Source organism: Capra hircus, chromosome 19 (genome assembly GCF_001704415.2).
Source record: "Capra hircus breed San Clemente chromosome 19, ASM170441v1, whole genome shotgun sequence".
Lineage (NCBI taxonomy): Eukaryota > Metazoa > Chordata > Mammalia > Artiodactyla > Bovidae > Capra > Capra hircus.
Genome location: NC_030826.1, coordinates 9,230,821 through 9,253,767, shown reverse-complemented (window position 1 = coordinate 9,253,767; position 22,947 = coordinate 9,230,821). Strand labels below are relative to the sequence as shown.

General features: G+C 44.2%; 1 protein-coding gene across 1 annotated transcript in view; it reads left to right on the top strand.

The window, feature by feature from the left end:
* TEX14 (testis expressed 14, intercellular bridge forming factor) overlaps positions 2,816 to 22,947 on the top strand; it is a 112,063-nt gene continuing 91,931 nt past the window's right edge. The window contains exon 1 of the mRNA XM_018064130.1: positions 2,816 to 2,951. Coding sequence (XP_017919619.1) covers positions 2,816 to 2,951 — 136 coding nt within the window. The remainder of the gene's footprint in view (positions 2,952 to 22,947) is intronic.

Genomic DNA, 22,947 nt, shown 5'->3' with positions numbered 1-22,947 from the left:
AGTCCAACCAGGGTCTCTCCTCATTGGGGGCAGATTCTTTCCGTCTGAGCCACCAGGGCAACTCGAAATGCGTTTAATTGTTGGGTTCAGTTCAGTCGCTCAGTCGTGTCCGACTCTTTGCGACCCCATGAATCGCAGCACGCCAGGCCTCCCTGTCCATCACCAACTCTCAGAGTTCACTCAAACTCACGTCCATCGAGTCCGTGATGCCATCCAGCCATCTCATCCTCTGTCGTCCCCTTCTCCTCCTGCCCCCAATCCCTCCCAGCATCAGAGTCTTTTCCAATGAGTCAACTCTTCGCATGAGGTGGCCGAAGTATTGGAATTTCAGCTTTAGCATCAGTCTTGGTGGCTCAGAGGTTAAAGCGTCTGCCTCCAATTCAGGAGACCAGGGTTCGATCCCTGGTTCGGGAAGATTCCCTGGAGAAGGAAATGGCAACTCACTGTAGTATTCTTGCCTGGAGAATCTCATGGACAGAGGAGCCTGGTAGGCTACAGTCCGTGGGGTCGCAAAGAATCGGACAGGACTGAGCTGAGCGACTTCACTTTCACTTTCCGAAAGAACACCCAGGACTGATCTCCTTTAGGATGGACTGGTTGGATCTCCTTGCAGTCCAAGGGACTCTCAAGAGTCTTCTCTTGAGTCTTACTGGGTTAGTCGGCCAAATTTACAGTACTGAAATGTTCGTTTAGCTGCAGTTTTCAGGGGGAATTACCGATTAAGTAGTTGCAGGAGCTGGTTGGTTAAAAATATGCTTTAGTAATGTTCAGAACCGTTTTAAACGCTATTACTCTACAATGGTATTCTTTTAAAAAAAGAGAATCTCTGAGGGTGACTGGAAAAGAATTCTAAAAGGAGGTAAACTGAAAAGTACATAGGAAGTGGAAGTTAGCATAAACATGATTAACAGTCGATGCTTAATTTTGGCAGCTTTAGGAAACGTATGAAACAAGCAGGTCTGAAGATTTGAGTATTTTAAGTCAAAATGTCATATATTGGTGTAAATGCAAATAAATAAAATTTTTTAAAGGTCAACGTTAAAATCACTTTTAAAATAGTTATTTTTGCCAGCACTGGGTCTTAGTTACTGCTGGAGGTTTTTCTCTAGTTGGGGAAATGGGGGCCACTTTGTTGCAGTGGGAGGGTTTCTTGTAGAGTGTGGGCTCAGTAGTTGTTGCCCAGGGACCTAGTTGCCCCAAGGCATGTGAAATCGTCCCAGACCAGGGATCCAACCCAGGTTCTGTGCATTGATAGGTGGATTCTTGACCACTGGACCATCAGGGACATTCTAAAATGACTATTATTTAAAGAACAAAACAAGAATTAAGTATTGATGAAGATCTGGAAAAATTGGGACCCTTTTTCACTGCTGGTGGTGATGTGAAATGGTGCAGTTACCATTCTAGTGTGCATAGGTTCTAGTGTGCATAACAGCAGCTAACAACTATAGACAGTTCCTTGGTTCCAGGCAGAGTTCTAAGCACTTTACAGAGTACTCCCATTTATAGATGAGGAAATTGAGGCCCATGAAAGGTTAAATAATTTCTTCAAGGTCACACAGGGAAGTGACACAGCCAGGTTGAGAACTTCAGAGTCTGAACTCTGAACCCAATCCACAGACTGTCTACCCTCTACATAAATGTCTGCATTTGTATACTGTTTGTTCTTTTTTGGACAAGAGTTATTGTGGTGCAGAATTTTTAAAATATTTATTTGTATTTATTTTGGCTGCACTGGGTCTTATTTGCAACATGCGGGATCTTCTGGTCTTGGCATGTGAGATCTAGTTCTCCTACCAGGGATTAAACCTGGGCACCCTGCATTGGGAGTGCCAAGTCTTAGCCACTTGACCCCCAAAGAAGTCCCCTAACTTTTCAAAGTGAATGCCCTCCTGGGAATTCCCTGGTAGTTCAGCAGTTAGGACTTCGCACTTTCACTGCCAAGAGTTCGAGTTCAATCCGTGGTCCAGGAAATAGGATCCCATAAGCCTCAAGGCCAAAACAAAACACAAACTCACAAGTTAATACTCTCCTAATGGTCTTGATGATGCAATAAATGTGTATTTCTAATTCTACTTCTTGGTATCATCACTTTTTCACTCCCTGCTGCTGCTGCTAAGTCGCTTCACGCGTGTCTGACTCTGTGTGACCCCATAGACTGCAGCCCACCAGGCTCCCCCATCCCTGGGATTCTCAAGGCAAGAACACTGCAGTAGGTTGCCATTGCCTTCTCCATTTTCACTCCCAGGAATTGACAAAAATATTGAGTTCTTCAATGTCAACAGTAACATTGAGAATAAAATTTAATCTTTTAGAATTTATTTTAATTTATTTAATTTTGGCCATGCCTCATGGCACCCCACTCCAGTACTCTTGCCTGGAAAATCTCATGGACAGAGGAGCCTGTAGGCTGCAGTCCATGGGGTCACTGAGAGTCAGACATGACTGAGCAACTTCACTTTGACTTTTCACTTTCATGCATCGGAGAAGGAAATGGCAATCCACTCCAGTGTTCTTGCCTAGAGAATCCCAGAGATGGGGGAGCCTGGTGGGCTGCCGTCTTTGGGGTCACACAGAGTCGGACACGACTGAAGTGACTTAGCAGCAGCAGCAGCAAGGTATGCAGGATTTTAGTTCCCCGACCAGAGATCAAACCCAGATCCCCCGCTTCAGGAGCTCGGGGTCTTTGTCCCCCAATCCTATTCATTATAAATGAAAATGGACAAGAAGTGAAAGAAATGTGAAAGAATTGAACGTTTTTCCTTGCATTTCTGGTTCAGTTAGAAATAAGTATGTTGCTTTCTTTTGAAACAGGATGTCTCGGGCTGTTCACCTTCCAGTCCCCTGTCCTGTTCAGCTTGGTTCCTTAAGAAATGACTCCTTGGAAGCACAGCTTCATGAGTATGTCAAACAGGGGAACTATGTGAAAGTGAAGAAGATTCTTAAGAAAGGTAGGCATCATATTAAAATAGCACATGCAACTTGATTCACATTACTGAATAGCATTGGAAGGAAAACCAGGTACATCATAAGACTATGAATTCTTGGGGGAATTGGAAGTTAAATTTAGAGATGAGCTGTTCTCTACCAGTGCAGTTGGCTTGCTCAACAGAGGTCGTAAATCGCTGGAGGCTGTTATGTTATGTTTTGTTTTGTGCTAAGAAACCATGAAGTCTTCCGTTCTTTAGGCCCCTAAAGGTTTCACCTCAGGCCCCAGCCACCCACTTTAGATTCTGCCGGTTTCTCTTTTCTCCTTCAAATCTACCCCATCTACTGAGTCTTCTGAGGTTTGTGGTGGAGTGAGAAGGCCAGTTTTCATGGCTCTCTTCTTCCTTGCTCCTTACACAGGCACTTGATATTTTGTTTTCAAGGTGTTTCTGTTTATTTTGTTTTATAATCGGTGTATAATGGCTTTACAGTGTTGTGTTAGTTTCTGCTGTGTACAACAATGTGAATCAGCTATGAGTAAACATATATTCCTTCCCTCTTGAGCCTCCTTCCCACCCCAACCCCCTCCTACGTCTCTAGGTCATCACAGCGCGAGGAGCTGAGCTCCCTGTGTTGCAGAGCTGTTCTCCCACTAGGTATTTTATGCATGGTAGTGTATATATGTGGAGAAGGCAGTGGCACCCCACTCCAGTACGCTCGCCTGGAAAATCTCATGGACGGAGGAGCCTGGAAGGCTGTAGTCCTTGGGGTCACTGAGGGTCGGACACGACTGAGCGACTTCCCTTTCACTTTTCACTTTCATGCATTGGAGAAGGAAATGGCAACCCACTCCAGTGTTCTTGCCTGGAGAATCCCAGGGACGGGGGAGCCTGGTGGGCTGCTGTCTATGGGGTCGCACAGAGTCGGACACGACTGAAGCGACTTAGCAGCAGCAGCAGCAGCAGCAGCAGTGTATATATGTGTCCATGCTGCTCAATTCATTTCACCCTCTCTTTCCCCTGGTTTGTCCAAAAGTTTGTTCTCTGCTTCTTCATCTGAGTTCCTGCCAGCAAATAGGCTCATCTGTGCCATTTTTCCAGATTCCATATGGATATATATATATGCGCTTGATTTTTTCTTTCTGATTTGCATCACTCTGTATGACAGACTCTAGGTCCATCCATGCCACTACAAATGACCCAGTTATTTTCAAGGTGTTTTGTTTTTGTTTTGCTGTTGGGCAGACAGAAACAACAAACATAGCTCAGGCAATCTTCGAAAGAACAAACACACAGAAAATCATACTCAGACGAAAACTCTGTTGGTATTTGCTCCTGATCTAGAGATCCAGACCTGCTTTTTCAAGAGTAACCAGAAGTAACCAGTATTAAAAAGAAGGCTTAGAAAGTTTCTCTCAGCTGGTTTATGGAGCAGTCAAGGTGACCTAATTTTTCTACAGTGTTTCTCCTTTTGCCTCAACAGTATTCCTGACAACTTCCAGAAGGGTAGCACCCATTTTTTAAGGACTCAACTATCTCCAAAATACTTCTCTCAAAAAATTCTCAAGTGTTTCCATGTACCATCCCTAGAATCTGTAGATAAAGTGGCTGGTGGTAAACTAAATTTATTTAAAAGCTTCTGTTTTTTACCCCCTCCAAAATTGTTCATTTTACTTCATGACAGATCTGTGTGTGTTTTAATATGAAAATTGATGTTCAAGATGGGCATGCTATGACTTCTAGTGTCTGTCTATCCATATCCTCCAACATGAGAAGCAGAGTTCTGTGACATTTTTTAATCTGTCTCCTAGACATCTCCTGAGTGTTCTGTATCTTCATATTCTTTTTTTTTTAAACTTTTTTTTTTTTGGAGGTATAGTTAATGTGGGTTTCCCAGGTAGCACTAATGGTAGAGAACCTGCCTAACAATGCAGGACATGTAAGAGATCCACATCTCTTTGGTCCCTGGGTCGGGAAGATGCCCTGGAGGAGGGCACGGCAACCCACTCCAGTGTTCTTGCCTGGAGAATCCCCATGGACAGAGGAACCTGGTGGGCTACAGTCCATAGGGTCACAGAGTCGGACACAATCAAAGTGACTTAGCACGCATAGTTAATGTACAGTCTGTAAGTTTCAAGTGTACAACATAGTGATTTACAATTTTTAAATGTTATACTCTACTCCAGTTATAGTTACCATAAGCTATTGGCTATATTCCCTGTGTTGTATAACATATCCTTGTAGCTTATTTATTTTATCCATGTAGTTTGTACCTCTTAATTCCCTCCCCCATTCTACCCCTCCCCCTTCCCTCTCCTCACCAGTAACCACTAGTTTGTTCTCTGTGAGTCTCTGTGAGTCTCTGTCAGATTTACTTGTTTGTTTTTTAGCTTCCACATATAAGTGATATCATACTTGTCTTTCTCTGTCTGACTTCTTAATGCATCTTCAAATTCTTCATATTAAACTAGAGCAGGCAGTGAGGTTGAGAGGTATAACTGGATACAAAGCAGGACCTCATCTGTGCCTGGCAATTTTGTCTAAAGCCTCAGAGTGAAAAACAGGGAGTGATAAATATCCCCACGATCTAAAGCAACACTTCTTAGGAGATGGCCAAAATGATCTTGGACCTTCAACTCCATTACCCACCTCAGGCTATCTAAGAGAAGGTGATGGGGCAGTGGTGTGAGTGTCAGAGGAAAAGACTGTTCCAAAGGCATTCACAGGAAACCAAGTAAGAGGCCCTTCAGGTGAACCTCCTGGAGAGAATTCTGGTACCGGGAGCTGGGAGCCTATGGCTCAGCCTGGTGAACAGTAGAAACATGCCAGCCGACCCCAGCTGCCACTAAGGTGGCATGAATTGAGCCTGACATGTTACCTGGAATTTAGAGATCAAGAGGACTGCCATCTGCCTCCTACCTGGAGCAGCGCTTGATGGCCGAATGAGCACGAGAGACCAGCAGTTGGAGTAGCCGTACTTTCATCAGCTGTGGGATAGTTAGACTCTGGAGGGTAGCTGAGCATCTGAAGGGACCTCAGCTATGAAGGAAGGGAGAATTCCAATGGAGAGGCTGGAGCTATAGCAAGAAATCAGCAGAAATGTAAATCAGAACTACAATGAGGTATAACTTCACACTGGTCAGAATAGCCATCATCAAAAAGTCTACAAACAATAAACGCAGAAGAGGGTATGGTGAAAAGGGAGCCCTCCTGTATTGTTGGTGGGAATGTAAATTGGTACAACCATACGGAGAATAATAGGGTGGTTTAGAAAACTAAAAATACAACTGCCATTGTTGTTGTTTAGTCGCTATGTCATATTCAACTCTTTTGTGACCCCATAGACTGTAGCCTGCCAGGCTCCTCTGTCCATGGGATTTCCCAGGCAAGAATACTGGAGTGGGTTCCCGTTTCCTTCTCCAGGGGACCTTTCTGACCCAGGGATTGAACCCGCATCTCCCACTTGGCAGGCAGATTCTTTACCACTGAGCTACCTGGGCAGAACTACCATATGACCCACCAATCCCAGTCCTGGGTATATATCCAGAGAAAACTCACTTAAAAAAGATACATGTACCCTGGTGATCATAACAGCACTATTTACAATAGCCAACACATGGAAGCAACCTAAATGTCCATTGAGAGGTGAATGGATAAAGATGATATAGTACTTACATATAATGGAATATTACTCAGCCATAAAAAGAATGAAATAGTGCCGCTTGCAGCAGCATGGATGGACCTAGAGATTATCACACTAAGTGAAGCAAGTCAGACAGAGAAAGACAGATACCATATGATATCACTTACATGTAGAATCTAAAAAAAAATGATACAAATGAACTTAACTTACAAAACAGAGTCACTGATACAGAACTTACGGTTACCAGTGGGGAAAGGGATTGGAGGGATAAATTGGGAGACTGGGATTGACATGCACACTGCTATATATATATATATATATATATATATATATATATATATATATATATAATAAGAAGAACAGGGAACTCTACTCAATACCTGTAATGTCCTTTATGGGAAAACAATCTAAAAAAAAAAGGGTGATATATGTGAAATTAAAAAGATGCTTGCTCCTTGGAAGGCAAGCTATGACAAACCTAGACAGCATATAAAAAGCAGAGACCTCATTTTGCCAACAAAAGTCTGTATAGTCAAAGCTATGGTTTTTCCAATAGTCATATATGGATGTGAGATTTGGACCATATAGAAGACTGATTGCTGAAGAACTGATACTTCTGAATTATGGTGCTGGAGAAGACTCTTGAGAGTCTCTTCAACTGCAAAGAAACCAAACCAGTCAATCCTAAAGGAAATCAGTCCTGAATATTCAGTGGAAGGACTGATGCTGAAGCTGAAGCTGCAATACTTCGGCTACCTGATGCAAAGAGCCGACTCATTGGAAAGACCCTGATGCTGGAAAAGATTGAGGGCAGGAGGAGAAGTGGGTGATGGAGAATGAGATGATTGGATGGCATCACCGACTCAATGGACATGAGTTTCAGCAAACTCCAGGAGATAGTGAAGGACAGGGAAGCCCATTATGCTTTGATCCATGAGGTCACATGGACTTAGTGACTGAACAACATGTATGTGGATAACTGATTCACTTTGCTGTACAGCAGAAGCTAACACAACATTGTACATCAACTATACTCCAATAAAAATAAAAAACAAAAAGTCAGGAGAAGAGCGCAGTGGCCTGCATTAGGGCAGTATGTAGTAAGGTGGAGATCCCTGAAGGACCCACTAACCTCTCCCACAAAAGAGCAGGCATTAGGACAAAGCCAGAGGCCAGAAAGAGCATCAGCTAAGTACAAAGGCCTTCGCCCCTTGTCATCTCATTGGTCCTCTCCCTACTTCAGCTCTGGAGTTGTCAGAAACAGCTTTGAGTTAAGAAGAGTGGAAGAACAAGGAAGAAGTTTTGATTTCAAAGGATAGAACAACTTATTGCCTGAAATGAATCTGTGCTTAGAGTGCCTCAAAGGGACTAAAAGAGTGTGGTATCTACCTGAGGTGCCTCTCAGGAGAGGGGAAGAGAGCACTAACTGACAGGGTGTCCTGGAGGGCAGCAAAGGAGAAAAACTGTTTCCTGACGGTATCCTACTTAGTTCGTCCCATTCAGAAGACCAGATACTACAGAGTATGAGTTCTAAAACCCAATGGATGAGTTCCAGAACCTCAGCCCAGACCTTATTCATTTTTTTTAAGAATTTTTGTGTGTGTGGACCACTTTGAAAATCTTTATAGAATTTGTTATATATTGCTTCTGTTTTGTGTTTTGGTTTTTTGCCCACAAGGCAGGCATATGGGATCGTAGGTCCCCGACCAGGGTTCAAACCCACACCCCCTGCATCGGAAGACAGAGTCTCAACCACTCACCACCAAGGAAGTCCCTCATTCCTCATGTTTTTAATTATATGTATAGTAATTGAGACTTGGGATTAGAGCAGCCAAGAAAAAATGTACAGTCCTGGCTTCCACGAATATAATCCAGCAGGAGACAGAGACATGAGATAGTAATTCAAGTCCTGAGACGGGCAGCGGGTGAAGGAAGCACAAGTGTATTTCAGCCTCCTGTCTGGGAGGCAGTCAAAGGAAAATTCTTAGAGAAAGTGATATTTAGACTCAGACCCTAAAGAAGAAAAGTTGAAGTGAGAGAAGTAAAAGGTGAAAGTTGGAAGCAAGGGAGGATTAAAGTGATGCAGAGCTCAGAGGATGGGAAAGTGTGTGCATGATTTGAGCTAGAGAAGAAGGCAGAGTGGCGGGAGAGAGTGGCACGGGGTGAAGTTGTCAAGGTAAGCTGCAGCTCGAGGAGGCTTCATGGGCTGTTGGAAGGATTTTGGTAATAGGTGCATCCGTATTTAGGATTGTTACATCTTCCTGGTGAATTGACCGTATTATCATTATGAGATGTCTCTCCTTATCTCTGGTAATATTTGTTGTCTTGAGGTCTAATTTTTCTGATATTAATACAGCCACTTTAAGCTCCTTATGCTTACAGCTGATAAAATATCTTTATAGAGTTAAAATATGTCTTCTGTAGAGTGCATTGAGTTGAGACTTGTATTTTAAAATGCATTCTGATACTCTATGCCTTTTAATTGGAGTGTTTAGTCCATTAACATTTAATGTAATTATCGATATGGTTTATTACAAAGAACACAATTCAGGAACAGCCAGGTGGAAGAGGTGCATAGGGCAAGGCATGGGGTGTGTGTGTGTGTGTGTGTGTGAGTGTGTGAGTGCTTGGAGCTTCCATGTCTTCTTTGAGTATACCACCCTTCCAGCACTTCAATCTGTTTACCAACCTGGAAGTTCTCCAAACATAATCAGTTAGGGTTTTATGAAGGTTTCATTATTCAGGCATGATTGATTCAACCACTGGTGATAGATCTCAGTCTTCAGCCCCTCTCTCCTGCTGGAGGTGGGACAAGATTTGAAGTGGAGGGCTGTGGCAGAGCTGAAAATCGTGGTCTTTCTCATGACCAGCCCCATACTGAAGCTGTCTCAGAACCCCTCAGCCAAGAGTCATTTCAGCAGCATACCAAGGACACTTGTCATTCCTAATGCTAAGGACATTCCGAGGATTTTAGGAGCTCTTGTGCCAAGTATCTGAGAGTAGGTTGCTATGTTCTAAACGATTGCTCTAGCTGCAGAAGGCTATGACGTATTTAAGTGGAGGGAAAAAAAAGAGTAGGATGTGGCTTCCCCAGTGACTCAGTGGTAAAGAATCCGCCTGCCAAAGCAGGAGACCCAGGTTCAATCCTTGATCCAGGAAGATTCCACATGCTGCAGGGCAGCTAAGACTGTGCGCCACAACTGTTGAGCCTGTGCTCTGGAGCCCAGGAGCCACAGTTACGGAGCCTGTGTGCCCTAGAGCCTGTGCTCCACAAGAGAAGCCACTGCAACGAGGAGCTTGCACACCGCGACGAAGAGTAGCTCCTGTTTGCCACAACTGGAAGAAAGCCTGCGCAGCACAGAAGGCCCAGCACAGCCAAAAATAACAATAAATACATAAATGAATAAATAAGATTAAAAAAAGAGAAAGGAGTAGGATGACTTGTTTTTTGGTTTGAGCAACTGGGTTGAATGTGGTATCCCTGCCTGTAAGAGGAGTAGGTGTGGGAAGAAAGCTTTTGGGAGTCAGTCTAGGCCACCTGAGTTAGACACCTGAGATTTAGGCAAGTGGTGTGTCAAATCGAAGCGGAGTATATGAGCCCGCAGCCCAGAATAGACCTGTCTGCAAATCCATGCGGAAACCAAGGATGATCTAGAGAAGATGGCCAAGAACCGTGCTGGTAGGAACCTCACTCTCTTATAGACAGGTTGCCCTTATTGGAGCAGGAGTAGAGAAAAAGGGAGGGGAAAACCAGGCGGTTTGCAATAGTTATGTCAGTAACCAGGTTGAGGGAAAGAATGATACATACATTGATTCATCATTCATTCAGTAGTATGCATTTGCTGGGCAGCTACAGTGGCTGGCAACCAGCTGGAGATGCAGAGAGCAATATGACCTGCTTCCTGCTTTTAAAGACCTCACAGTTGAGTAGGGGAAGTAAATGCATTTATAACCCAGAGAGCTATGTACACAAAGCACAGTGTGGTCACTCTTAGCTGGGAAGCTGAAAGGAGGCATCCAGGAGAGATGAGAAGAACTGAGAATCTGCTCATAGGAGGCCAAGATTGGCATGCATAGCAAGAAGTCCCCAGAAAGGTTGGAGGAGCAGAGAACAGATACGGAAGGGCTGAGACGAGAGACAAGGGGCTCCTGTGTGAAAGTGACTGGAAGGGACCTTAAAACTCTTTAAGACTTAAGGAACTGCTCAACTAGAGGTGATAGGATGAGATGAAATGATAGTCACCTTATTCATGTCACTGTGATGCAATGGAAAAATGTGGTTGATTCAGGAAACCACGGACTGCCTGTTCACAGAGCACTGTGCTTTCTGGCATGCTGGAAAACCTGGGGCAGAAACGTCTATACAGCAGGAAGTTAACTGACAGTTCCACAGCATCTTGGGTAAGGTGTGTTCTTTGAGGAGATGCTGGGACTAACTTTTGCCACAAGTAAATGGTTGGCTTCCTCTGAGATGTGGAAGCCAGGAAGATCAGTCATTGACGACCAAAGTTTGAGATGGTGTATGTAATGCTTTCTTAGAGAAATGAACTTGACTGGAGCTCAGACCGCCTGATGAAGACACCGTGGTTTTTCAGAAAGAACGGGGCTTGATCAAGTGCCACATGTACCTAGTAGCACCTGTGGTTCCCTTGAGGAGCTTTGTGACAGGTGCTCCAGCCAGCCTGTGTGAGAATGGGGACATAACCACACCCTTTCCCTTTAGAGGAGGAAGTGAGACCATGGGTTAAAATGCCTGTCGTGGAGAAGACGTTCATAAACCACATGGGTGCCTTTGTTATTATGCAGGAGTAGACTAGTTCTCTGTGTCTTTTTTCCTCCCTCCTCGCCCCCACCTCTCTCCTTTGTCCTCTCAGACAAAGGAAATCTGGCCTCTTCAAGCAGGCGGACTTCAGCAGGCAGAGGTGGTCCACGCGGACCCGTGGCAGGAAGCGTGTGCTCGACCTGCAGAGGGCTGCGGGGCTCGGGATGCGGTGGCTGGGGCGACGGCGGGCTGGAGTAGGAGTCGGAAGCGGCCGCCTGTGATTGGGTGCCAGGAAGCCGTATGCTAATGAGGCGTCCTGCGGCTTCGACGTGTTTCTGGGCTATTTCCGAGCGAATATGATATTTAGAAGTTTGCCGTTTTACCAAGTTACGGGATGGAATATGGAAAAATGTTTGTGAGGCGGCGAGGGGAGCGACACAAATGTGGCCGTCACTAAAAAGTGAGCGGCTCCCGCAGACCCAGCCGTGGCTGGGGGTAGAGGTTAAGACTATACTTTCAGGGATCATTTCTATAGTTCATGACTAGAGAAGTTTCTCTGATCGTGTAGAGCACCCGAAACCACGAGGAGGAGACGCAGCGTTTTCTTCTGAGCGTGAAGTAGGCGTTTGGTGCTGTTTGCGCAGCAGCCATCTGCCGTTGATGATCGTTCTTTTCTCCCGTTATGGGAGAATAAGAGGGAGAAAATGCCGTCTGAGTGGTTTCTTTGTTTCTATTTTATGTTGTGAAAAGTGAGATTTAAGGTTAGCTTTTTAGTTATCTAGAGGAATAAGTTTGGAGAGTTACTGATGTACAGGGAGGTCTAGCTTGATGCGATTTATGGGGTCGCAAAGAGTCAGTCACCATCTGCAATGATTTTGGAGCCCAAAAGTATAAAGTCTGATACTGTTTCTACGTTTCCCCATCTATTTCCCATGAAGTGATGGGACCGGATGCTATGATCTTCGTTTTCTGAATGTTGAGTGTGAAGCCAACCTTTTCACTCTCCTCTTTCACTTTCATCAAGAAGCTTTTTAGCTCCTCTTCATTTTCTGCTATAAGGGTGGTGTCATCTGCATATCTAAGGTTCACCTAATGACTCCCCGGGTCATTAGGTGCCCAATATGCTACTGGAGATCACTGAAGAAATAACTCCAGAAAGAATGAAGGGATGGAGCCAAAGCAAAAACAATACCCAGTTGTGGATGTGACTGGTGATAGAAGAAAGATCTGGTGCTGTAAAGAGCAATATTGCATAGGAACCTGAAATGTCAGGTCCATGAATCAAGGCAAATTGGAAGTGGTCAAACAAGAGATGGCAAGGGTGAACGTTGACATTCTAGGAATCAGCGAACTAAAACGCACTGGAATGGGTGAATTTAACTCAGACGACCATTATATCTAGTACTGTGGGCAGGAATCCCTCAGAAGAAATGGAGTAGCCATCATGGTCAACAAAAGTCCGAACTGCAGTACTTGGATGCAATCTCAAAAACGACAGAACACTCTCTGTTCGTCTCCAAGGCAAACCATTCAGTATCACAGTTATCCAAGTCTGTGCCCCAACCAGTAAAGCTGAAGAAACTGAAGTTGAACGGTTTTATGAAGACCTGCAAGACCTTTTTAGAACTAACACCCAAAAAAGATGTCCTTTTCATTATAGGGGACTGGAATGCAAAAGTAGGAAGTCAAGAAACACCTAGAGTAACAGGCAAATTTGGCCTTGGAATGCGGAATGAAGCAGGGCAAAGACTAATAGAGTTTTGCCAAGAAAATGCACTGGTCATAGCAAACACCCTCTTCCAACAACACAAGAGAAGACTCTACACATGGACATCACCAGATGGTCAACACCGAAATCAGACTGATTATATTCTTTGCAGCCAAAGATGGAGAAGCTCTATACAGTCAACAAAAACAAGACTAGGAGCTGACTGTGGCTCAGATCATGAACTCCTTATTACCAAATTCAGACTCAAATTGGAGAAAGCAGGGAAAACCGCCAGACCATTCAGGTATGACCTAAATCAAATCCCTTATGATTATAGAGTGGAAGTGAAAAATAGATTTAAGGGCATAGATCTGATAGAGAGAGTGCCTGATGAACTATGGAGTGAGGTTTGTGACATTGTACAGGAGACAGGGATCAAGACCATCCCCATGGAAAAGAAATGCAAAAAAGCAACATGGCTGTCTGGGGAGGCCTTAGAAATAGCTCTGAAAAGAAGAGAAGCGAAAAGCAAAGGAGAAAAGGAAAGATATAAGCATCTGAATGCAGAGTTCCAGAGAATAGCAAGAAGAGATAAGAAAGCCTTCTTCAGTGATCAATGCAAAGAATTAGAGGAAAACAACAGAATGGGATAGACTAGAGATCTCTTCAAGAAAATTAGAGATACCAAGGGAACGTTTCATGCAAAGATGGGCTCGATAAAGGACAGAGAGATGGTATGGACCTAACAGAAGCAGAAGATATTAAGAAGAGGTGGCAAGAATACATGGAAGAACTGTACAAAAAAGATCTTCATGACCCAGATAATCATGATGATGTGATCACTAATCTAGACCCAGACATGTTGGAAAGTGAAGTCAAGTGGGCCTCAGAAAGCATCACTACAAACAAAGCTAGTGGAGGTGATGGAATTCCAGTTGAGCTGTTTCAAATCCTGAAAGATGATGCTGTGAAAGGGCTGTACTCAATATGCCAGCAAGTTTGGAAAACTCAGCAGTGGCCACAGGACTGGAAAAGGTCAGTTTTCATTCCAATCCCAAAGAAAGGCAATGCCAAAGAATGCTCAAAGTACCGCACAATTGCACTCATCTCACATGCTAGTAAAGTAATGCTCAAAATTCTCCAAGCCAGGCTTCAGCAATACGTGAACCGTGAACTTCCAGATGTTCAAGCTGGTTTTAGAAAAGGCAGAGGAACCAGAGATCAAATTGCCAACATCCGCTGGATCGTGGAAAAACCAAGAGAGTTCCAGAAAAACATCTATTTCTGCTTTCTTGACTATGCCAAAGCCTTTGACTGTGTAGATCACAAGAAACTGTGGAAAATTCTGAAAGAGATGGGAATACCAGACCACCTAACCTGCCTCTTGAGAAATCTGTATGCAGGTCAGGAAGCAACAGTTAGAACTGGACATGGAACAACAGACTGGTTCCAAATAGGATAAGGATTACGTCAAGGCTGTGTATTGTCACCCTGCTTATTTAACTTCTATGCAGAGTACATCATGAGAAACGCTGGACTGGAAGAAACACAAGCTGGAATCAAGATTGCCGGGAGAAATAGCAATAACCTCAGATATGCAGATGACACCACCCTTATGGCAGAAAGTGAAGAGGAGCTAAAAAGCCTCTTGATGAAAGTGAAAGAGGAGAGCGAAAAAGTTGGCTTAAAGCTCAACATTCAGAAAACGAAGATCATAGCATCCGGTCCCATCACTTCATGGGAAATAGATGGAGAAACAGTAGAAACAGTGTCAGACTTTAATTTTTTGGGCTGCAAAATCACTGCAGATGGTGACTGCAGCCATGAAATTAAAAGACGCTTACTCTTTGGAAGAAAAGTTATGACCAACCTAGATAGTATATTCAAAAGCAGAGACATTACTTTGCCGACTAAGGTCTGTCTAGTCAAGGCTATGGTTTTTCCCATGGTCATGTATGGATGTGAGAGTTGGACTGTGAAGAAGGCAGAGCGCCGAAGAATTGATGCTTTTGAACTGTGGTGTTGGAGAAGACTCTTGAGAGTCCCTTGGACTGCAAGGAGATCGAACCAGTCCATTCTGAAGGAGATCAGCCCTGGGATTTCTTTGGAAGGAATGATGCTGAAGCTGAAACTCCACTACTTTGGCCACCTCATGCGAAGAGTTGACTCATTGGAAAAGACTCTGATGCTGGGAGGGATTGGGGTCAGGAGGAGAAGGGGACGACAGAGGATGAGATGGCTGGATGGCATCACAGACTCGATGGACGTGAGTCTGAGTGAACTCTGGGTGTTGGTGATGGACAGGGAGGCCTGGCGTGCTGCGATTCATGGGGTCGCAACGAGTCGGACACGACTGCGCGACTGAACTGAACTGGAGTCAGACAAGCCTGAGCGACTGAGCTGGAGTATATACCATTGAGGTTTAGGCCTCAATTCTGGTTTGAGGAAGTAACCTTTCTCAGCATCACCATGTTTCCTAAGAGTCAATTTTTTATATAAGCTGACCAAACTATTGGAGTTTCAGTTTCAGCATCATTCCTTCCAATGAATATTCAGGACTGATCTGCTTTAGCATGGATTGGTTGGATCTTCTTGCAGTCCAAGGGACTCTCAACAGTCTCCTCCAACAACACAGTTCAAAAGCCACAATTCTTCGGTGCTTAGCTTTCTTTATAGTCCAACTCTCACATCCAATCATACATGACTACTGGAAAAACCATAGGTTTTATTTAGTCTCGTCCAATTCTTTGCTACCTCATGGGCTGCATGTAGTGTGCTAGTCTCTATCCATAGGGATTCTCCAGGCAAGAGTACCGGAGTAGGTAGCTGTTGCTCTTTTCCAGGGGATCTTTCCAAGCCAAGGATTGAGCCCACGTCTCCCATGTTGCAGGTATATATTTTTATTGTCTGAGGCATGAGGGAAAGCCGCACAGTGCACACCCCTCCCAAAAAAAGAATCTGCCTTTATATGAGAAATGTTACTATCTGTACAAAGTGTGCAGCTGCTGTGACCCCTAAAGGAAATAAGTCCTGAATATTCATTAGCAGGACTGATGTTCAAACTGAAATTCCAGTACTCTGGCCACTTGGTGAGAACTGACTCATTGGAAAAGACCCTGATGCTGGAAAAGATTGAAGGCAGGAGTAGAAGAGGATGACAGAGAATGAGATGGTTGGATGGCATCACCGACTCAATGGATGTGAGTTTGAGTAAACTCGGGGACAGGGAGGCCTGGCGTGCTGCAGTGCCTGGGGTCACCAACAACCAGACACGACTGAGCAACTGAACTGACTGCCATGACCCCAGCAGAGGTTCTGGGATTAAAGCAATTGTGTTTTAAGAGATTTCTCTAGGTTGTTACTGGAAAGTTTCTGTGTGGAGTCGTCAAAGGCCACAAGGAGGCAGGTTTTTTTCCAGAATGTGAAGTCAGCTTTTCATGTTGCATTTGTAACTACCTTTTTGCCTTTGATGACTCTTCTTTTCCCCTGAAGGAGTAAGAGGCAGGGAACACTGTCTGTGATTTTTCCAATGAAATGAGAGGGGAGTTTCTGTGATGCAGTTTTGAGTTTTTGTTTTCTGATTGGATTTACAGGTCATGAGCTCCTTCACACATTAGGGGTGGCCCAAGGGTATTAAGGGCTTCCCTCACAGCTCAGTTGGTAAAGAATCTGCCTGCAATGCAGAAGATATCAGTTCGATTCCCGATTCCTGGGTTGAGAAGATCTGCTGGAGAAGGGATAGGCTACCCACACTAGTGTTTTGGACTGTATAATCCATGGGGTCCCAAAGTGTCAAGACAGGATTGACTTTCACTTTCAAGGGTATTAAAACAAAGTTACTTTCCTTCCTGTACTCTCCTGTCAGTCAAGTCACTCTTCTGAAACATGTAGGCAGACATCGCTTCCTGTCCTCTATAGTGATTTCTTTCTCTGTATCTCAGTCTAAGGGGGGGCTTAGGATTTATAGGACTTTAGTCCAGAGGAGGAATGAAAGAAGGCAGAATTTGGCCAAAGCATGGTGGACAGAAAGCTAAGGGCAGCTATTGAAGGAGAGTGACTGCATCTGCTGTGCATTTTAGGGTCACTCTAAAAGCTCTGTGGCAGTTATACTTTTCGAGAGGGGTGAGTTTGCACAGAGGAACCTGGCAGGCTACAGTCCATGGAGTCAGAGTAAGACATGACTTAGTGCCTAAACAACAGCAGTGAGGGCCAGTTAGGCACCTGCTACACTCATCTGCCTGGGAGAAGGTGAAGTGATGATAAAGAGATCTGTGAGATACGTAAGTGGTAAGGTTGGCGGGAATTGGGGTTGATTTGTTGACAAAATTCAACTAACAAGAAGAAGGGGAAAAGAATGGGAGTTTTATTTGAGGATTAACCTGAGAAGCAGACTCTCAGAAAGCTGTTAGAAGTTGAAGACAGTCATACACATTTTCCAAAGAATTGTACATCAAAATGACATACTGATATTTTACATAAAGTTCACCAAGGAACCAGGTAGTCCCAGTGAAGTTGTACAAAGTATGCAGCAAGTCACCATGCCCTCCTACAGAGGTGAGAAAGAATGATATTCCTTTAAGAAACCCCATTGCTAGTGTCAAAAGAAAGAAAGAAAAAAATTTATGGTTGACCAGCACTCGCGTCTTTGAGGGACTCTGATTAATGTGCAGTGATCCACACTGCATTTGATGGAGGAAGCCCAAACAAACACACAGAATTTTAGGTTTAATTTTTTCATGTTCTGCTTTGACATATAAAACATAAATTTTATTTCATCAGGATCACTGAAGACATGAGTGAGGAGAGCTGTCAAGGATAACTGTCGGGTCTTCTGACTTGATCAAATGTGTGGATAATGATTCCTTGTGTTAATAGGGGGAATGGAGGAGGAACTGAATTAGGTAGAGCAATGGGGTGGGCAGTGATGACAGAGTTCAGTTGGGGCAGGTTTAGGAGAAATTTCTGACCTTCAGCAAATGAATGGCAAAGGAGTTAGAACTCCCACAGCAGACCCTGAAGAAGCAGACTCCACAGGCCTTGGCCTTACCTAGAAAATCCTCAGACGTTGGCCTGCCTGCCCTCCCCTCTTCCTCCTACCCTGTGTTCTCTAGCTGTCTTCCTGTTGCTGGAACACACAACCTTGTTCCTTTCTTTGGGTCATTGTATTCATTGTTTTCTCCACTTAAATGCAGCCTCCAAAAAGAGGCCTTTCCTGAGCACCTAAGTCTGAAGTGGCCGTCAAATCCCTGTCTGTTTGAACTCTTATCCTCTGCACGCCTCATCATCTCATCCTCTCAGGTGATTGTTGTCACCTCTCTCCCCTACCAGAGTGTAAGCTTTCTGTGAGAGTAGGGACCTCTGTTTGCCCAGTACCTAGAGTAATGTTTAGCACATAGAAAACAAAGCTGGGTGAAACCTATCAGCTCTGCTATTAACAGACCTCAACAAGTTACCTAATCTTTCTGTGCCTCAGTCCCCCTGTCTGTAAAAATGGGATGATATTTGTATAATCACTTAAAATGATGACTGGTGGCTGGCAAGCTGGTGCAAATACTAGGTAGCATTTTTATAGTCTCACTCTTTCTAATTGGGATGCTGGAGAAGACTCTTGAGAGTCCCTTAAACTGCAAAGAGACAAAACCAGTCAATCCTAAAGGAAATCATCCCTGAATATTCATTGGAAGGACTGATGCTGAAGCTGAAGCTCGAATACTTTGGCCACCTGATGTGAAGAGCCAACTCATTGGAAAGACCCTGATGCTGGGAAAGATTGAAGGCAGAAGGAGAAGGGGGTGACGGAGGATGAGATGGTTGGATGGTATCACAGACTCAATGGACAAGAGTTTGAGCAAAGTCAGAGAGAAAGTGAAGGACAGGGAAGCCCGAGGTGCTGCAGTCCATGGGGTCGCAAAGTGTCAGACATGACTTAACGACTGAAGGATAACAACAGTTCATAGTTAGCACTCATTATTTGGGGAGGGAAGAAGGATGTCAATGCAACAACTAGCTTTGTTTTAAAAACTGATAAACTGTGAACTGATAGTGCAATCTTATGGCAAAACCCCCAAAGTGGGTTCTGTTTTCCAGCTCTGGCTTGAATGCAGCCGATAAGGTTGAGTAATCAGTGGAATCAGCTAGGTTCTCAGGAGCAAAGGCAGAGACCCGCCCTTTCCTTTACCGCTTTCAGGGGCAGGGCAGCTTTAGTCTATCTGTGCAGCAAATGCCTCCTGGGCTTTAAAGACTGGGGTTGTGATTGGCTGTCACTCTGTATTATGTAAATTAAGTTTGATTTTTAAAAACTGTTAAATTACATTTTCAGTGGAAATGTTCAAATGAATTAATAAGTGACAACATTTGAAAGCTTATTGCAAGAGCTCTTCCTGTTTTTTTCCCGGTAGAAGAAAAAAATGGCAAAATGGTGGGGAAACGGTTGCCCTCAGTGAAAAGTCCACAGCTAGCACAGGCCCGGCAGCGGCAGGGGGTGGAGGTTAAGACTATACTTTCAGGGATCATTTCTATAGTTCGTTACTAGAGAAGTTTCTCTGATCGTGTAGAGCACCCGAAACCACGAGGAGGAGGTGCAGTGTTCTCTCCTGAGCGTGAAGCCGGTCCTTGGCGTTGTTTCTGCAGCTGCCATTGGCCATTGATGACCGTTCTTCTCTTCCTTTGGGAGAGTAAGAGGGAGAGGACACCGTCTGAGTGGTTTCACTTACAATTGATGTTTTCCTAAGGGAAGTATATCATTTGTAGTGTTTGTTGTTCTATTCAGTCATTTTATTCATGTTTTAAATACCATGTCAGTGGCCTTTGTCACAGCACTGGAGGGTTTACCTTTTATAGCTTTGTGTGAGCTGACTCATTCCAGTCATATTTGTCTGTGTGTAACCTGACAGGTTTCTCTATCATGGGTTCCCTAGGGCAAATACACTGAAATGGGTTGCCATCTTCTCCAGGGTATTTTTCTCCAGCCAGGGATTGAGCCCGCGTCTCTTTTTGGTCTTTACCACGATCGCCATTATTAGTCAGCGTTAAACCTCTTTTACTCTCATTGCTATTAAATCTATGTAGTTGTTCCATGAGTTTCTCTTTATGGATCTATAGTGGCCAAGCTTTCATTGTAAGCCAGCCTAAATTAGTTCTCGGTCCTCTTTAAATATTGGGAGCAGTGAGAGGAGCTGTTTATGCTCTGGAATATGCCTTGGTCTGTTATTTACTAGTTGTGGGTTCCTGGGAAGTTCCTTGACCCCAACCTGTCTCTCTATGTAAATGTAATACAAATAGCATCAACACACAGAGCTGTCATTAAGGGTGAAATTAGATAAAGCAAGGTGAACACTCCTTTTCCCCTTTGTGAGAATGCCCCTCCTTTAAATGAGTAATCCCTCTTTCTCCAGTCTTTGCTGTAGCAGCACCACCCACTGAATTGTTCAGGTGCAAACCAACATGTCAATCTCTGAAACCTCTTTCCCTGACACCCCACCCCTCCTCCTGCAGCAAGCCCACCAGTGAGTCCCATCCTACCAACTGAATTTCCAGAGCAGCCCCGGTTTCTCCTTCTTCCTTGCAAGCTACCATGATCTCTCCTTCAGACACCTTGCTTGCAGTGGCCTCGGAACTGGTCTTCACAGCTTCCAGCCTTTCAATGGCATCCCCCACACTCAAAATCCAGACTCCCCGGGAGTTGGGCTTGCCTAGACAATCCTCAGACATCGGCCTGCCCGCGCTTCCTCCTGCCCTGTGTTCTCTAGCTGTCTTCCAGTTGCTGGCACACACAGCCTTGTTCCTTTCTTTGGGTCATTGTATTCATTGTTTTCCCCACTTAAATGCAGCCTCCAAAAAGAGGCCTTCCCTGAGCACCCAAATCTGAAGTGGCCGTCAAATCCCTCTCTGAACTCTTATCATCCTCTGCATGCCTCCTCATCTCATCATCTGGGTAATTGTTGTCACCTCTCTCCCCCAGCAGGGTATAAGCTTTTTGTGAGAGTAGGGACCTCTGTTTGCCCAGTACCTAGAGTAATGTTTAGCACCTAGAAAGCCAAACCGGGATGATGGTTAAGGTGACACCTACCAGCTCTGCTATCGACAGACCTCAGGCCTTTCTGTGCCTTAGTTCCCCCATCCATAAAAATGGGATGATTGTACTTGTATTGGTCTCATAGTTAAAGCAGTTAAAATGATGAATGGAGGCTGGCAAACTCACAATAAATAGTAGCTAGTATTGTCATAGTTGGCACTCAGGCATTTTTTCGGGAGAAGAAATGATGTCAAAGGCAGCAGTCAGCTTTATTTTAAAAATTCAGAAAGTGTGAACAGGTAGTGCAATCCTATGGCAAAACCCCAAAGGTTCTGTTTTCCAGGGCTGGTTGTCAGCCACCCAGTCCCCGTCTCTGCTTTAGTCATGGTCACCTCTTATGAGAGTTTGAAACTCTAACTTCTTCCACAGCCTTGAATGCAGCCGCTAAGATTAAGTAATCAGTGGAATCAGCTAGGTTCTCAGGAGCAAAGGCAGAGACCCGCCCTTTCCTTTCAGGGGCGGGGCAGCTTTAGTGATTTTGTGCAGCAAATGCCTCCTGGGCTTTAAAGACTGGGGTTGTGATTGGCTGTCACTCTGTATTATGTAAATTAAGTTTAATTTTAAAAAACTGTTAAATTACATTTTCAGTGAAAATGTTCAAATGAATTAATAAGTGACAACATTTGAAAGCTTATTGCAAGAGCTCTTCCTGTTTTTTTCCCAGTAGAAGAAAAAATGGCAAAGTGGTGGGGAAACGGTTGCCCTCAGTGAAAAGTTCACAGCTAGCACAGGCCTGGTAGCGGCAGGGGGTGGAGGTTAAGACTATACTTTCAGGGATCATTTCTATAGTTTGTTACTAGAGAAGTTTCTCTGATCGTGTAGAGCACCCGAAACCACGAGGAGGAGATGCAGTGTTCTCTCCTGAGCGTGAAGCCGGCCCTTGGTGTTGCTTCTGCAGCTGCCATTGGCCATTGATGACCGTTCTTCTCTTCTTTTGGAAGAGTAAGAGGGAGAGGACACCGTCTGAGTGGTTTTGTTTATAATTGATTTGCCAAAAGTAGCATACTGTCACTTTTGTACAACAAAACTAGTTTTGTTGATTTCTGTTTTAAATGTTTGTGAAGTGGGTTTTAAAGTTCTTTTCTTTATTATCAGTTTGGTCTTATTCCCTTGTGTTGTTGGATGAGTCCTTTCTCTGTCCACTGTGTTCTCTTGGCAAAATTCTATTAGCCTTTGCCCTCTGTACTCTGGCCAAATTTGCCTGTTAACTATAGAAAAGGACATTTTTTTTTGAGTGTTAATTCTAGGCGGTCCTGTAGGTCTTCATAGAACCTTTTAACTTTAGCTTCTTCAGTATTACTAGTTGGGGGCATAGACTTACTTGGATTACTGTGATATTGAATGATTTGTCTTGGAAATAAACAGATCATTCTGTTGTTTTTGAGATTGCATCCATGCACTGCATTTTGGACTGTTTTGTTGATTATGATGGCTACTCCATTTCTTCTAAGGGATTCTAGCCCACAGTAGTAGATATAATGATCATCTGAGTTAAATTCCCCCATTCCAGTCCATTTTATTTTGCTGATCTTAAAGTGTCAACGTTCACTTTTGCCATCTCCTGTCTGATCACTTCCAATTTGCCTTGATTCATGGACCTGACTACCCAGGTTCCTAGGCAATATTGCTCCTTATAGCATCGGACCTTGATTCCATCACCAGTCACATCCACAACTGTGTGTTGGACACATGGACATCACCAGATGGTCAACACCGACATCAGATTGATTATATTCTTTGCAGTCAGCGATGGAGAAGCTCTCTACAGTTGACAAAAACAAGACTGGGTGCTGACTGTGGCTCAGATCATGATTACTTATTGCCAAATTCAGA